This window comes from Caenorhabditis elegans, chromosome II, assembly GCF_000002985.6.
Source record: "Caenorhabditis elegans chromosome II".
Classification (NCBI taxonomy): domain Eukaryota; kingdom Metazoa; phylum Nematoda; class Chromadorea; order Rhabditida; family Rhabditidae; genus Caenorhabditis; species Caenorhabditis elegans.
In genome coordinates this window covers 9548210-9562033 of record NC_003280.10, presented here as the reverse complement: position 1 = coordinate 9562033, position 13824 = coordinate 9548210, and the positions used below count along the sequence as shown (strand labels likewise).

Sequence of the window (13824 nt, the reverse complement as noted above, 5' to 3'; positions counted from 1 at the left end):
TGGTGAAAGTGGTCTGTCCTTCCAGTCGGGAGCAACATAAGAATAATTTTGGAAAGCAAAGAAACAGATTGGAAAACTTGAATTAAAAATTTGTCTATTGACTGCTATGAAACATTGAAACGATGAAGAAAGTACTGCCAGAATATGAAATGGAAGTAGACATAGTTAAACGACTTTCAGTTTCTCTGAAATATGAAGAAAAGTAGAAGAAGGAAAAGAAGAGATAGGCATCTAAATAGATGGATCTATGTTCGGAAAAAAGTTCAAACTATTTAACTTTAAATTAACTTTTTTAATCGATTTTACAGCACCGAATCAAACGTCAATGTAGCGTGAGATTCACTTATTCAAAGTCATTAGGGAACGATTCAAGACGAAATTGATTATTTAGAGTGATATCAAATGTAATGTCTGAAGTTCTAAAGTTCAGACTCTGAACATCGACATTGTTAAAATACAAATTGTGGATCAAAAAGTTCGTATAAAACTTTTTAGTCGACTTCCAAGTTTTAGAGTGGCGAAACGCAAGTAAAAATTGCAAAAGCTTTTTGAAAAGATTTTCTACGATATTTTATTATTTGAGCACTTTAAGAATGGCTCTATACAATATTCTCACTGAACAAAAAGTACTAGATTCATTAGAAAATATTGAAGAAAAAACTATCAAAACCTCCGTTTGGAATTCAAATCCAAAAACTAGGTGTGAACCTTTTCATCAGATTTGATCGGCGTGGCAAACTGAGTGTCAAAAGTGAGTAGTAGATGCCAATTAATTTCGGGCAGTTTGTCCTCCAAAAACTGTCGAAACCCAATGGAAGACCGAAATGTAGTAGTTATTCTCACTACTAATTGGAGACACAAATTTGAGAAATATCACATGGGACAGTGAGAAATAGAGATAGAAAGGAAACAAAAAATACATGAGAATTTCAATGTTGTTTTAGATAGAAAAAAACGAAGAGCGATCGGCAGGTATAGTCAAAACCTCAATTTCAACAATGTCGAGAGAAAGATAGGTTGATGTTTAAGAGACATAGACAGAATAACCGGTTAGTCTGATTCTTTACGCATTTTATTTTTCTTGTTTCCGCAATGAAAAATCTTCAAAAAAAAAGAATGCTGGTCACATTTTTATGAGTTATTTTTGGACAATCATCTCGAGGTATTTCGACATTTTTTAGAAAATGTTTTTAAAGAAAATCGCAGGTTTTTTTAGGAAAAGGTTATATTTTTAAATTTGTCAGTACTGAAAAAAAAACTATCAGAAAATTTTTTCAAAATTTTTTTGTCTACCTTGTGAAAAGCGTGATTTTCCAGCATAATCAGAGAAAAATCAGATGAAATTGTGAAATACTTTCGTATACGGTAGCAGAAAAGCATATATATTTTCAGAACCTTTGTTCTTAATGTTCAATAAAAAAAATTAAATCTTTCACGAAATTTTGCGCCAAAAATACGGTACCCGGTCTCGACACGAAAATATTTTGTTGAATACAAAAAACGTGCGCGTCTTTAAAGAGTACTGTAGTGCCAAACTTTTGTTGCTGTGGAAACTTCATCGATTTTTCAAGGATTTCCTCACGGATCGAGAGAAAAACACTATGAAAAATCGGTGAAATCTTTCTGTAGAAAAACTCTAGCGTTACAGTAATCTTCAAAGGCGCACACCTTTTTGCATTTAACAAAATTGTCGTTTCGAGACCGGGTACCGTAGTTTTGACGCAAAAATTATTGTATCTCGTTTATAAAATATAGAAAATTAAGTTTCAAGTAGAAAAAATGAGTGGAAAAGTACAAGAGGAAAGAGGAGAAAAGACGAAATCGAAGAAGTTTTGTCAAGTTTGAAATTTGATATTTCTTGTGTGCATCGTCTCTCTGTTGTTCTCGAATTATTTTTTCTAATTTATCATGTTTTTAATTAATTTTTCAGTAGAAAAGAATTCAAAAAATTATTCCGAGAGCGTGTTCTTATTTTTTTTCCAAAGAAAACTGCATAGTTCAATTTTCTTTTAATAAAATTATTTCCTATCGGATACTCGTTCTACTCGAAGATTTCGTAAAAATTCGTAACTAACATCTTGAAAATCTGGAAAAATGGCAACAACCAATGTAACGATGATGTCAGTGAAAAGTTTAACGACTACGGAATCAGATATTGAGGTTGAAAATTTTCTAGTTTTTCGAATTATTGATCCTTGGGGGTTTCAGGATGGTCCAAACCCAACGCCACCATATGTCTACATCCTTATCGAAGTCGGATACATCGTTTTGTTCGTAATAGTGACGTATTTGATGAGAAAATACAACTTTATGAAGGTAATTTCTCAGCATTCTTGTAATATATTATTGCATAAATCGAATGATTCCAGACAGACGATGACGCAGTTACAAAACACCATCGTCGCCATTTTGAAATGATGAAACGTCAGCAGGAAGATTTGATCACCAGGCAGAAATCCAATGAGAATTTCTTAGTTGCTAATAATGAAGGAAAGGCCTGAACAAAAAAAACTTGAAAAAACGGAATTAGTACCTGTATTGAATGATTGTTTTGGAAAGTTGAAATGGTGAAAAAGTGACAAAAGAAAAGAGGAATAAATGTGGGTAGAAGTGATGGAACATTAAAAAATCTACATCTTCGATAGAGCATAGATTACACAAGAAAAATTAATTTTTAAGAAAGGAATCATATTCTGTAGGGATGTCGTTCGGCTATTAAAAGCTCTTGTTTTCTTCGATTTTCCCGCTGACGTTGCATTTGTTTTTGTACTTGATTACTGTAGGCGACCGATATTGGACGGACGATCGGCTCATCTGTGTGCGCTGCAAGCTCATGCTTCCGGAGGCAGGAACTGAAAAGTTTGAAGATAGATTTGAAATCGGATTTCAAACAAAAAAAATCATTTAAATATCAACTTACTTATCTCTAAACCGTTTATCACATTTTCCACATCCATAGGGTAATTCTTTCGTGTGAGTTCTAATATGAGCCGTCAACGCCTGGCTTTGTGCAAAAGATTTCATACAGTAACCACAAGAGTATGGTTTCTCTCCAGTATGAATTCGCTCGTGAACAAGCATGTCTTTTTTGAAATGAAATCGAAGATTACAGTAACTGCAACTATATCGAGCTGATTTTCCATTTGGAAGAAGATCTTCAGGTGGTGGGCCAGAATCGAATGTTGCTGGATGAGCGGTGGACTGAAATTTTCAATATTCTTAAATTTATTTTTTAAATGAAGAAAATCCTAAATTCTAACCTGATGATGCCTCAGCGCATCTTCTGTAGTGAAAAATCGCATACAAGTCTGACAAGTGCTCCGCGTGAAATGCATTTTATGATGCCGAGTTTTGCTTTCCAATTTCGAAAAGATCCGAGGACAATAATCACACGAAAACATTGGTTTCAATAACGAATGATCTTTTAAATGATGTGTCATCGAGGTTTTATTTGCAAATCGCATTCCACAATTGAAACATCGGAATGGACGAGCATCTCCGTGAACTTCCTGAAAAATTCCAGTTTTTTTTCAGGTTCTCGAAAAATCATACCTGAATATGTCTCTGATATACTTCTTTATTTCCGAAATACGTTTTGCAGTTAGTACACCGATATAATCCAGCTAATGCTTTCGGCGTTGTAACGGGCTTCGGATCGTTAATCCATGAATCCTGTGTGTCAAGTGGAGCTTCTGGAGCTTCTTCTGCACTGATAACTTTAAACCGAAGAACTCGTTGTCCGATTTTAATTGCCATTCTACGAAGAGGCACTGGTTGATGTTCTCCAGAAGATGGATTTGATGACGTCGAAGGTTGCATAGATGAGGAAGTACCTGATAAACAAAATAATTTAATGCGAGTGCCCATAAAGATTGATTAATAAATTAAAACATACAAGGAATAGCATGCATGTCAGTCCCTTCGATACTAAATTCTCCATCCATTTCAACAATTTGTTGCTCTCCAAAATCTTTACTCGTGGATAGTTGTTCCCTTTGGATTGTAGCGGTTTTCTGTACTCCATTGGGTGTTCTGGAAAATAAGATAATTTTCAGTGGAAACACAGTTTTCCCTTACTTGTAGCACTTTGTATTGGTCAATTCATATCCTATCGGTTTTTCCTCGTCCCAAGAACGTTGTTGTATTAAACTGCATGGCAAATCTGTACGAAAAGAATATTTTCAAAAGTTTTTATTGGAAAAATTTTAGTTTAAACCTACTTGGAGCTGTCGTGACTTCTTCTTCGTATATAACCATTGCAGAAGGGTCATTCATCATCATTTCTTCCATTTTTTGTACAAAAAATCATTACAAGTGGGATGAAACAGGGGTTTAAAAAGAGAATTCTGAAAATTGATTAAATCATGTGAAAAAATCGCGGTGTAAATTTACGATAAACAATGCGCGCGTGCGTTATATCGGAGTTTCGTTCCCATTCCTACGTCTCTCACTCTAGTTAATTATGGCGCATCGATGCTCTTGAGACTTAAATCAGAATTTTCATTAAAATGTTTATTTGATTGCAACATATTCATAAAATACACGAAAAAACATCAGAAACCCGCATTAAAATACAAGAAAAACAAAAAGAACCCGAACGTTCTATGAGTAAAAGTAAAAAGTTCTCAGGTGAAAACGAGTCTAGTTACGGTAATCATCAATCAAGTTGACTCTAGATCCATATAAATAATTATTAGCATTTTTATTCGAAATTGGGTCGAAGAAGGTTCGTTCAAAGACCACTTCATGAACACATTGTACGAAACCAAAGTCGTAGTGGGGATCGGCGCGAATGAAGAGACGGGTAGTGTTTCTGAAATGATAAAAGGTTTAAAAATGTTGAACATAAATTGAAAAATTTTAATTAGGTCTCGACGCGTCGATTTTTTTTTAATGTAAAGATGTATGCACCTTTAAACTGTACTGTACTTCCCAACTTCTTATTGTTATGGACTTTTTCTAGATTTTGTGTAGTTTGTAAACAATAAAAAATAAAAGTAATCAGGGAAATATGGAAAATTTGGATTTAAAAATATTATTGAGAAAAAAGTAAACCAACCTAATCGCAGAAAAATCCTCCATCGCGTACAGACAAGATCCATCAACATCATATTTCATCGTATCACATTTCTGTTCAACAACCGAAATTTCTCGATGCTGATCATTTGGTAAATCGAAATCTGGAGTTTTCAGAAGATAATCGTATAAAACTTTGTGTTGAGAGTGGGAAATTGTTGCCACTGAGCAGAGATGTTGAAGCCAGTTTCGAGACACTTGGAATACTGTAAATGGACATTTTGATAATCTTAAATACATAATTCAGATCTCACATTGACTAGAAGTATCGTTTGGATTTGCGTTTGCTAACGTTTCTTCTTTGAAATGAATTCTGAAAAAAATTGAAATTTCCAGAGGCTGTATATATTGGAGACCCAAGGATGATTGCGAAGGGGTGCTCATGCCTACGAAACTGTGCGCAAATTGCAAATTTTGCTATCAGGGCACGGTTCAATTGCCCGGTAATCATCTCATCCAAAAATCTGCTAATTCGAGTCTGATAACCGTTTTCCGCTTGCAACATCAGCCAAAGTGGCACAGTTTCGAAGGAGTGGTCATTCCCCTAGATTGAGATTCTCCGATGCAAGTCCCCTCTCCTGATTGCTTACCCATTCATCTCAACCATATCTCTTAATCGTCTAGACCTTCTCGATAAGAATTTAGTACTGTGAAGTGGGATGTCATGCTCCTATAAATAAAAATTTAGATTATCTCCCTTCACTCAGTTACCCACAGCTGTAATAACTGCATGCTTCCAGTCAAATTCATCAATTTCCCGTAGACACCTTCTATGAGCATTCAGAGTTCCGTGAGCTGTGGAGGTGTTGAACAGTTCACGTGGAACAAGAACATTCACCATACAATCACCGAGTCTGAACATCCTCTCTTTGAATAACGGCTCTGAATTTATGTCCAATACGAAACAGAAGAAATGAATTGGAGAATGCATCATTGCCAGAACTTCTTCCACAAAATCATAATCCTAAAATCATAAGGTTTCATGTCAACGGATACCCAAATGCACATACTTTTGAAACAACTCTAATAAAGAACATATTATGAAAACCCGACATTGATTTAGGAAGATCTGCAGGAAGATATCTACGACGTCGAATTTGGAAGCAGCTGGAAATTATTTCTAAGATGCTAAGGGAAACAAATTTAGAAACATACTTCCTATCATTATGCGTAGTCTCAAGTAATGTTCGATTCTCTATATAAGTCAAATAATCTTCTGAACTTTTGTTGAACATAATTGCACAGTCAATTTCATTGTTTGGTGCAATTGGGACAAATATGTGAAAACTGAAATAATTTTGGTCTTGTGAAAAAAATTGCATATTGATATTTGACAAACCTGTAAGTTGCATAAGCGGTCAGTGCAATAAACAATATTAGTAAAACACCAAGTGGAACTGAAAGAGCCCACATGGTTTTTGTGCAAAAATCGTGGTTCGCCATGGTATGAGCTCTGAAATTCCACAATTTAAGACGATTATGGAAAGATGATGACGGATTGACAAAGAAATCTCTTCGAAATTCATAATTGGAGAAAGAAATTGGGAATTTTGATTTTAACTATTTGATTTACTCTTTCACAACTAAGTTTGAATATTTGTAGACAGTTCCCTGAAGCTTGAAAGAATAAAGATCAAGTTCTGCAAAGTTTAGGGAAAGTGAAAAGGAAAAAAAAGTTCAATTCGCCAATCACAAGCCACAAAACTCGCCGATAGAAAAATAATCTGATCGAGAACAAATTGATCAGTCGGGAGGAGGATTCAGTCGAATCGATAACAATATATCGTATCGGACCGACTGTGACCAGCCAGACTCATGTCAGGTGGGACGGTAGTAAGAATAAGATGAAGACGCAGAATAATCAACAAAAAATTGGCGACATACAGAAAAAAGAACAGGTTCTTCTAGTTTATTTGGTTGTGTGTGAGCGGGTGGTGGGTGTTTAGGGGTCGAGAGATGAACGACCAATACATCATATTTTGTCTTAATCTACTGTAATAACACGTTCCACAGAATATAGCCGATGAGAAGTTGAAGGAATTAATGAAAATTCGAAGGAAAAGCTCTACATAGGAGCTGTAAAGGAAGTGCTTTAACTTTGAAGCACGCCATTTTCAAGAGTGGAGAAACAGTTTTTCGAATTTTTTCGAAATTCAGGACCTTCGTGCTAGGCAGATAGGTACGTCTTTAGGGGACGTACCTGCTTCGAGCCCGCCTGCCTACCTGCCCACCATTTTTGAATTCTATATTGGCGTTAATCTGGGCGCTCGGTGCTCTTACGGTGTTGAATTTTCATTTCTCACTTTTCAATTCAAATAAATTAGTTTAGCTGAGAATTTTTCTGAAAAAGTCGAGGTAGGCGTATGTTTCGTGGAAGGCAGCCAGGTAGTTATTCTTCTGTCTTGGCAAACTAATTTTAATGTGAAAAATTAGGTATTAAAATCATATGAGCGGTATTTTTATTTGATCTGAAACCTAATTTCTTAATTAAAAAAAATCAATGTTTCAAGTAGACAGTCAAAAGAAGTTTGTTGGCAAAACGTAATTGGGATAGTTCAACGGAACAACGATTAAATTGCAAACACTTGGAAAAACTTCTTTCTTGGACTGTATATATTGTCCATATAAAGTTGATCTGTTACCCAAATTTTGGGAAAGTCAAAATATGGCGATTCCCGTTCCCACGAGTTGCCGTGAAGTTTCAAAAAATTGTTTAAATAAAATGAGAACCGATGAAAAAATGATAAATGGAAACACAATGGCCTTGGTCAATTGAAGAAAAGTGGACCTAATGGAAAGTGACGTTGTCCACCGAGACATATCGGTTTTTGCAAGACATGGTAGTGAACAAAAATTAAACAGTTCAATGTTTATTTCGAAGATCAAAACAAATCATATGCTCTTCAAATTTTGAAAATTTTATAATAGGTATATTTGTTGTCAAAAAGTTATATACTACATCAACAAAAAAAAACAACAAAATTAAAGAATTTAAAAATTAATAAAATACATCCACACTCGGGATACACTACATTTAAAACATTTTAACGTCATTTCCTTATAAGTACGAACATACTGATCATTAACTTTGAATAACCAATTGTCCCTGGTCAACAAGTATTTTGTCCTTACTATGTATACCTTAAAAGGAAAAGGTACGAAAAACATTTACATGTGACGTAAATTAAAGATTCTATCTGTGTATACACCAAAAGGTTGAGACGGGAACAGAACATCGATCCTTTCTTTTTCTGTCATGGTCAGTATTTGAGAAGAAGGAGAGACCTTGGTTGTATTGTAATTTTTAAATTAGAGAGTGAAGAAGGGGGAAAGTATATCAGAAAAAATATATGAGTTTATGGATTTGATAAAATATTGGAAGGAAGTTCTGTTTATTTGCTTGAAAAATTGCGTTCACAGTGAAAACTAATGCCTGCGATTTAATTTAAACTTTCGGTGATCACATGCGGTTTTGTATGGGAAACGAGTACGCCTTCAGTGCCTACGTGCCAGCATTTTTTGTCGTAGAGGCATGTGCAGGTTGCCTTAAAAGCACGCAAACATTCTTCGCCTACCTGGCAGTTCTCATCCAGATTATTCTGTCAAAGAAGTTGCTTTATTTTTACGTGAACCTAAATACACATTAATTGATACAGTGTTCCACCAAAATTTATAAATTTATTCTTCTTTCTCTCAAGAAATCGTCATGCGTTATCTTTCCAATTTGCTGTGCCTAACTCTGACGTTTATCGTTTGCTTTGGCGCCGAGCGCGATGCAGATGAAGAAGCTTATGTACTGATGAATCTTCTGAAACAATCTATTGATATGGACCAAACTGAAGCTCTTCCAGGATTTGTATCGAGGGATTTCACATATGATACTTGCAAGGGAATTTGGAATAGAGGTATACAACTGATTATTAGATTTTTTCAAAATGAAATCAATTACAGATAAATATATGGAGTATCTGAAAGTCTTTTCATCTCGACCAGACGGTGGTATGCAACCAATGTCCACTGATGTACCTTTCTATCTTTCTAAACTTTGGCATTTGTATTTTAATTTCAGTGGAAGGTTACAAATGCACATTTCAACGACAATACTCTTTATTTCAATATTCACAACTACAATCAACACTTAGCAATCTATCCTGATTTGGAATTTGAAGCTAAAAAAGTGAGCATGAAGAAGGTAGAGGTTTTCTAAACTTGGTTTTTCAGATCGGTAAAGACGAACGTTACATTTTGACAAGAGGAAAAATTAGCAAATGTGGGACGTTGGAAAAAGAATATTAACTTTTAGATATAATAAATCGAAATTGAAATGTATCTTTTTATGCAATGTACAATAGAAATCATATGAAGTCTAAAACATGTTAGATAGTATGCTGCACTATAAGGATTGAATCTAAGTGTAAGAAATACTCATTATTTTTAGACTTTTGAGAACAATAATAGTGGTACTGTTTGAACTGTGACCAAACTTCAGCAAATTGAAGTTGTTTAAAGCATGAAGCTGTTCAAATCCACGAAGCTTTGCTCTCCGGTCTTATTTCCAAGTATATTTTATAATTTGGCAGATCATCTTTTTCTCAGCCAAGTGTTGAAATCATCGTGTTCAGAAGGCATGTGCAATCCCAATCTGATTCGAGCATTGACGACCTTAAATTTGGCCTTTGGTATTTTGAAACGCATTTAATTGATTCAAGCTTACTTTAGAGTTGTTATCTTACCTCAATGTAGTTAGTGTTGTAGAACATATTTCTATGAGTGCCCCATAAACCAGAAAAGTCAAACGAAAATGTTTCAGATATCAAAAAAAGTATCACAAAGCATGCGAAAAAACCAAATCTGAGGTGCATTTGCGAGGGGCACTTCAGATTTGAAACTTTGAATTTTGCACCTCGCCATGTCTATAAAAGGAGGAGTTTGATAATATCTGACGCAAGTAGAGTACAATTTTATTAATCCAAATAAATTGTGCCAATTTTTATAAGATGATATAAATGAGAAACGGGAATTGAGAATATGATGAGTAGTTTTTAAAGTTTGTCATTCAAAATTGTTGTTGCCTGCCATGCAAATGAAAGTCAGAAGAGTTCCAAACCAGAAGAGGAAATATGATTTTTCCATGTAACAGTAGTTGTCTTTTTTTAGAACGGCAGGCCAAACACAAAAGTATTCCATTATTTCCTGATTTGCCTTTTCTAAACAATTTCCAGTCAAGTGATAAATTCACATTTCCAGTGCTCTGAAAATCTTGTCAAAAAGTTTGTATTTCGGATGTCAGGTGATGTTTGTAAGACATACGTTAGCTGGTCTCTTACGTATTCCAAAACCGCTACAATATGATAATCAGTCAAAATGAAACACTAAAGTTTTTGAACTGAATGATCACAGAGTTGATTGAGATAGATAGAGTTATAATTTTGAAGGAATCTTACGCATACGGAAGCTTCAAAGAGTTTAGGATAATTTCATAGTTAGAGTAGACGTGACAAAGTTATTAATATCATAATTTGTTTTTCTCGAAATTGAATATGACTGAAACGCAAGTCAGAGAGATTCCTGAACCTAATAATCTAAAATTTTAATTGCTATTTTCAATATTGCATTTTTCGATTCACGCGTAAAGGAAGAGACAATTTCACAGCATCGGAACTATCTTCCGATTTGGAAGATAATTTTTTAAAGTGTTTTCCTTATTGGCTTTGAAATTTCAATAAAAGTACACCTGACGAATTTTCAAATAAGTGAAAAATAGAAGCAGACATCGAGTAAACGTGCATAAAATAAATGCAATAAGTGCTCGTTAAGTAATGAAATAAAGTTAGTCTACAAATTGATCAACCAGTACATGACTAAAAATTGGTGACTGTTTTGTTTTAGTCTTTACCCAATTTTTATTTCAGCGATTTCATTTTATACTCAAATGTGATTTTTCTACATTTTTTCGAATTTAGAAAAGATCAGACGATTTCCTTAAAGAGGATTTCTAGTTTAGTCTTTGATTCAATAACTTATAGTACAGCTTAGTTATAACTATAGTTCACTATGAAATATCACATTTATAATCGTTTCATTTAATTGTAAGGACATTTTTGCATCAAACGCCAGTTTTCTGTCCCCATTTAATTATAAGTTTTACTCGGCCGATGCGAGATGGATGCTCCTCTCACACACCTTACCCCACGCCTTGACACCTTATTTATTGGGTTTTAAATTTTTTTGATATTTTAGAGAATTATAAAGGTTTCCGTTAAAAAAAAACATGGCCTTCAAGGCGAGTACGTCTGCGTTGTAAACTCACAAATAAACTTAAAAAATATTTTTTTTTGGATTGAAGCTTTATTTGAAAGGATAACTCACTCGCTATCTAAAAATTGAGAAAGTTTTGTAATAACACGAAATTTCATGAAGTGCGGAAAATTTTTGAAAATTGGATGAAACTGTTCCTTTCACGAGTTTGGTCGTGTTTTATTCTTCATTCAAATACCAATGCAACAGTCGGTTTTAACTTTTCAAAATTATACTTCAAGTTTTTACAAGTGCATATGTAAAAGTGTTTTCTATCTTCACACCTTCGAAAACAGCAATAATAAATTAAAGCCGCGTGCAGCTATCTTATAGTTTGGTTCTCTGTATTTTCAAATATCTTAAGTGTCACATCAAATTCAATGATAATTTGGAAATCACAGAAGATCTTTAATGTGTTTATAGTCTCTATGAACTCATCAATTACAAATATATTTCTAGTCAGACTATTCACACAAACCGCAGTTTTTAATCATCCATATCTTCTTCTCATGGAAGTTCTAGCTAACGTCAAGTCAGACTTTCACAAGTATGAGTTTTATTTTGTCCAACATTTTATGCTCTTGATGAACTCAAATATCATTTCTCTTTAAACTATAGTTTCATAAGATTCAGTAATTTTGATTCTGCAGTTCAGATTCTAAATTTATCCGAAGAGAAAACCAATTGATCAAGTCTTTATTCAATTTCCGAGAAAACGTGGTTGAGCTTAACACATTTTAGAATTTGTAAACGTGTTGTTGTTTTTCAAAACCTCGCTAATAATTTCTCCCTAGTTACTCCCGTAAAGTATTTTCTGGAAAATTTGCAGGTTTAATAGAGTTGGTTTGAAATACTGCAAATCAAAACACTTTTTATAGATTAAATCAATTTTGATAATGTTTTCTGTCACACATAATAAACTGCACTCGCAGAATTTAATATTTATTATTTCAGATTTTGCCATGTCTAATTTAAGTTGTGCTGCTCCAGATGTTCTCGAGCGATTGGATAGTTTCAACATGAAACTTTCCCAATTTGTGGATCTTTTAGCTATAATTCTAGCGTTTTTCGCTTCATATTTTGCCATCAAAATAGTAATTAATCAATCATTTTTCGAATTATCCACAAAAATTCTTCTACTCCAAAATTTATTCTACACAAATCTCTATCAAATCTCATATGGAATCGAGGCAATTGGGATGCTCTACAGAGGATTCTTTATGCTCAGTGAGCCATGCAGTATATTACAGTCTGAGACTTCATGTGCGCCGTATTTCAAAGTTCTAATGATTGGAACAAGTGGAATGATTTTTGGACAAACTGGTTTACTTATTGAGAGAGCGTTTGCAACATTTGCAACAACTTATAAGACTAAAAAGAGTGTTTATATAGGGGTATGTATATCATTAATAGTTCTAGTATGCAGTACTTCATCTGGATTTATCATTCTTTGGGATGATCCGCTGGAAGGATGGACTATTGGATGTTTTGCAGTTTCTAAGAGTGTTGTTCCCCGATTCAACTTATTTTCCATATTATCCACTGTATTAACACTTTTCAATTTAATTGTTTCAATTTTTATTCAGAGATATAACAAGCGATTCGAATTTGAGTAAGTTTAAAGTGAACCCGACTAGCAATAGTGACCACTTTTTACAGAACACGCTTCAAAGTTGGAGCTCGATTCCAGAAACAAGAACTCATCGAATCAACCGGAGCAATTTGCTTTCTGGCTCTTTCTCAATTTTTATGGATGTTCATGTACTCGTTTGGAATTCTGATACTGCGAATTATCAGGGAAGATATTCTGCCAAGTACATTTTATTTTTGGATTGCCTGGTGCTACGTGAGTTCTTATGATCTATTAGTTCGCGCATGTTTAAAATAAATCGATTTCAGACAATGCCATTTATTGCCCTCATGTTCCCCGTTCTCTTGATCTACCGAATTCGCAAAACCCGCGCTCGGCGGACAGAGAAAATGAAAGGGATAACTACTGAAAAGCAGACTCAAGATGACCATATCAAACAGATAAATGCTATGTGGACATAGTTGATGAGTCTGTTATTGTAGTTAATCTCACATACCGGAAAAACGAAGCAGCAAGAGAAAATTCGTGTTTCGTTACGAACAGTTGGGAGAAAATATTATTATAATGCAAATGTTTTCAACACATTGTCAGCATTTTCTAATTACCTTTTTCAAACTAAAAAGTTTATTCTCCAATGTTTTTAATGAAAAATTTTACAATGAAAATGTGTACCGTTTAGATTAAATAATTATTACTCATGAGCAGGTGCTTTGTTGTCAAAAAATGAGGAAAAAATCCAGAATTTTGTTCTTCCAAATTCAATTAACTTTTTTTTATTATTCTCAAGAATTTCAGAGTTAGAGTGAAACCTGTAGTGTTTTTCTGTCATTGATAACAAACATTTAACAATCTTATTGTGA

The 13824-nt window shown here is 34.1% G+C and overlaps 6 protein-coding genes and 1 non-coding gene across 7 annotated transcripts; 4 read left to right on the top strand and 3 right to left on the bottom strand.

Moving 5' to 3' along the window:
- Positions 1-2004: 2004 nt before the first annotated feature.
- F35H8.4 (uncharacterized protein) lies at positions 2005-2537 on the top strand. Its single transcript, NM_063655.5, has 3 exons — positions 2005-2160; positions 2209-2316; positions 2370-2537. The coding sequence occupies exons 1-3, from the start codon at positions 2095-2097 to the stop codon at positions 2499-2501; spliced, it is 306 nt and encodes a 101-aa protein (NP_496056.2). The 5' UTR covers positions 2005-2094; the 3' UTR covers positions 2502-2537.
- On the bottom strand, positions 2518-4384 carry zfp-2 (Zinc finger protein zfp-2). Its single transcript, NM_063654.6, has 7 exons — positions 4221-4384; positions 4078-4162; positions 3896-4032; positions 3553-3833; positions 3261-3509; positions 2921-3201; positions 2518-2852 (listed from the first exon to the last, which is right to left on the bottom strand). The coding sequence occupies exons 1-7, from the start codon at positions 4288-4290 to the stop codon at positions 2687-2689; spliced, it is 1269 nt and encodes a 422-aa protein (NP_496055.1). The 5' UTR covers positions 4291-4384; the 3' UTR covers positions 2518-2686.
- A 117-nt stretch (positions 4385-4501) lies between these two features.
- On the bottom strand, positions 4502-6531 carry F35H8.2 (Glycosyltransferase family 92 protein). Its single transcript, NM_063653.5, has 8 exons — positions 6416-6531; positions 6232-6363; positions 6087-6183; positions 5792-6040; positions 5667-5746; positions 5331-5389; positions 5060-5282; positions 4502-4813 (listed from the first exon to the last, which is right to left on the bottom strand). Exons 1-8 carry the CDS (start codon positions 6517-6519, stop codon positions 4642-4644), a joined length of 1116 nt encoding a protein of 371 aa, NP_496054.1. The 5' UTR covers positions 6520-6531; the 3' UTR covers positions 4502-4641.
- Positions 6532-7621: 1090 nt separating this feature from the next.
- On the top strand, positions 7622-7642 carry 21ur-14191. Its single transcript, NR_051546.1, has one exon.
- Positions 7643-8754: 1112 nt separating this feature from the next.
- On the top strand, positions 8755-9403 carry F35H8.1 (uncharacterized protein). Its single transcript, NM_063652.3, has 4 exons — positions 8755-8981; positions 9028-9098; positions 9146-9253; positions 9298-9403. Exons 1-4 carry the CDS (start codon positions 8783-8785, stop codon positions 9370-9372), a joined length of 453 nt encoding a protein of 150 aa, NP_496053.2. The 5' UTR covers positions 8755-8782; the 3' UTR covers positions 9373-9403.
- A 254-nt stretch (positions 9404-9657) lies between these two features.
- F35H8.12 (Neuropeptide-Like Protein) lies at positions 9658-10198 on the bottom strand (the record flags this gene model as incomplete). The annotated part of the gene is made up of 2 exons (NM_001267288.3): positions 9810-10198; positions 9658-9738 (listed from the first exon to the last, which is right to left on the bottom strand). Exons 1-2 carry the CDS (start codon positions 9936-9938, stop codon positions 9658-9660), a joined length of 210 nt encoding a protein of 69 aa, NP_001254217.1. The 5' UTR covers positions 9939-10198.
- A 1017-nt stretch (positions 10199-11215) lies between these two features.
- Positions 11216-13629, top strand: sra-6 (Serpentine receptor class alpha-6). Its single transcript, NM_063651.2, has 3 exons — positions 11216-12985; positions 13033-13219; positions 13273-13629. Exons 1-3 carry the CDS (start codon positions 12336-12338, stop codon positions 13423-13425), a joined length of 990 nt encoding a protein of 329 aa, NP_496052.1. The 5' UTR covers positions 11216-12335; the 3' UTR covers positions 13426-13629.
- Positions 13630-13824: the final 195 nt, after the last annotated feature.

Excerpts from the sequence above, each read along its gene's own strand:
- F35H8.4 (NM_063655.5), top strand. The coding sequence starts at position 2,095 with ATGGCAACAACCAATGTAACGATGATGTCAGTGAAAAGTTTAACGACT. Across the intron at positions 2,161-2,208 it reads CTACGGAATCAGATATTGAG|GATGGTCCAAACCCAACGCC; the intron begins GTTGAAAATTTT and ends TGGGGGTTTCAG. Across the intron at positions 2,317-2,369 it reads GAAAATACAACTTTATGAAG|ACAGACGATGACGCAGTTAC; the intron begins GTAATTTCTCAG and ends GAATGATTCCAG.
- zfp-2 (NM_063654.6), bottom strand. The coding sequence starts at position 4,290 with ATGGAAGAAATGATGATGAATGACCCTTCTGCAATGGTTATATACGAA. Across the intron at positions 3,834-3,895 it reads TGACATGCATGCTATTCCTT|GTACTTCCTCATCTATGCAA; the intron begins GTATGTTTTAAT and ends TTTGTTTATCAG. Across the intron at positions 3,202-3,260 it reads ATGCGCTGAGGCATCATCAG|TCCACCGCTCATCCAGCAAC; the intron begins GTTAGAATTTAG and ends TGAAAATTTCAG.
- F35H8.2 (NM_063653.5), bottom strand. The coding sequence starts at position 6,519 with ATGGCGAACCACGATTTTTGCACAAAAACCATGTGGGCTCTTTCAGTT. Across the intron at positions 6,364-6,415 it reads ACCGCTTATGCAACTTACAG|TTTTCACATATTTGTCCCAA; the intron begins GTTTGTCAAATA and ends AAATTATTTCAG. Across the intron at positions 5,390-5,666 it reads GATATGGTTGAGATGAATGG|AATTCATTTCAAAGAAGAAA; the intron begins GTAAGCAATCAG and ends AATTTTTTTCAG.
- F35H8.1 (NM_063652.3), top strand. The coding sequence starts at position 8,783 with ATGCGTTATCTTTCCAATTTGCTGTGCCTAACTCTGACGTTTATCGTT. Across the intron at positions 8,982-9,027 it reads CAAGGGAATTTGGAATAGAG|ATAAATATATGGAGTATCTG; the intron begins GTATACAACTGA and ends AATCAATTACAG. Across the intron at positions 9,099-9,145 it reads TGCAACCAATGTCCACTGAT|TGGAAGGTTACAAATGCACA; the intron begins GTACCTTTCTAT and ends TTTTAATTTCAG.
- sra-6 (NM_063651.2), top strand. The coding sequence starts at position 12,336 with ATGTCTAATTTAAGTTGTGCTGCTCCAGATGTTCTCGAGCGATTGGAT. Across the intron at positions 12,986-13,032 it reads AACAAGCGATTCGAATTTGA|AACACGCTTCAAAGTTGGAG; the intron begins GTAAGTTTAAAG and ends CACTTTTTACAG. Across the intron at positions 13,220-13,272 it reads TTTGGATTGCCTGGTGCTAC|ACAATGCCATTTATTGCCCT; the intron begins GTGAGTTCTTAT and ends AATCGATTTCAG.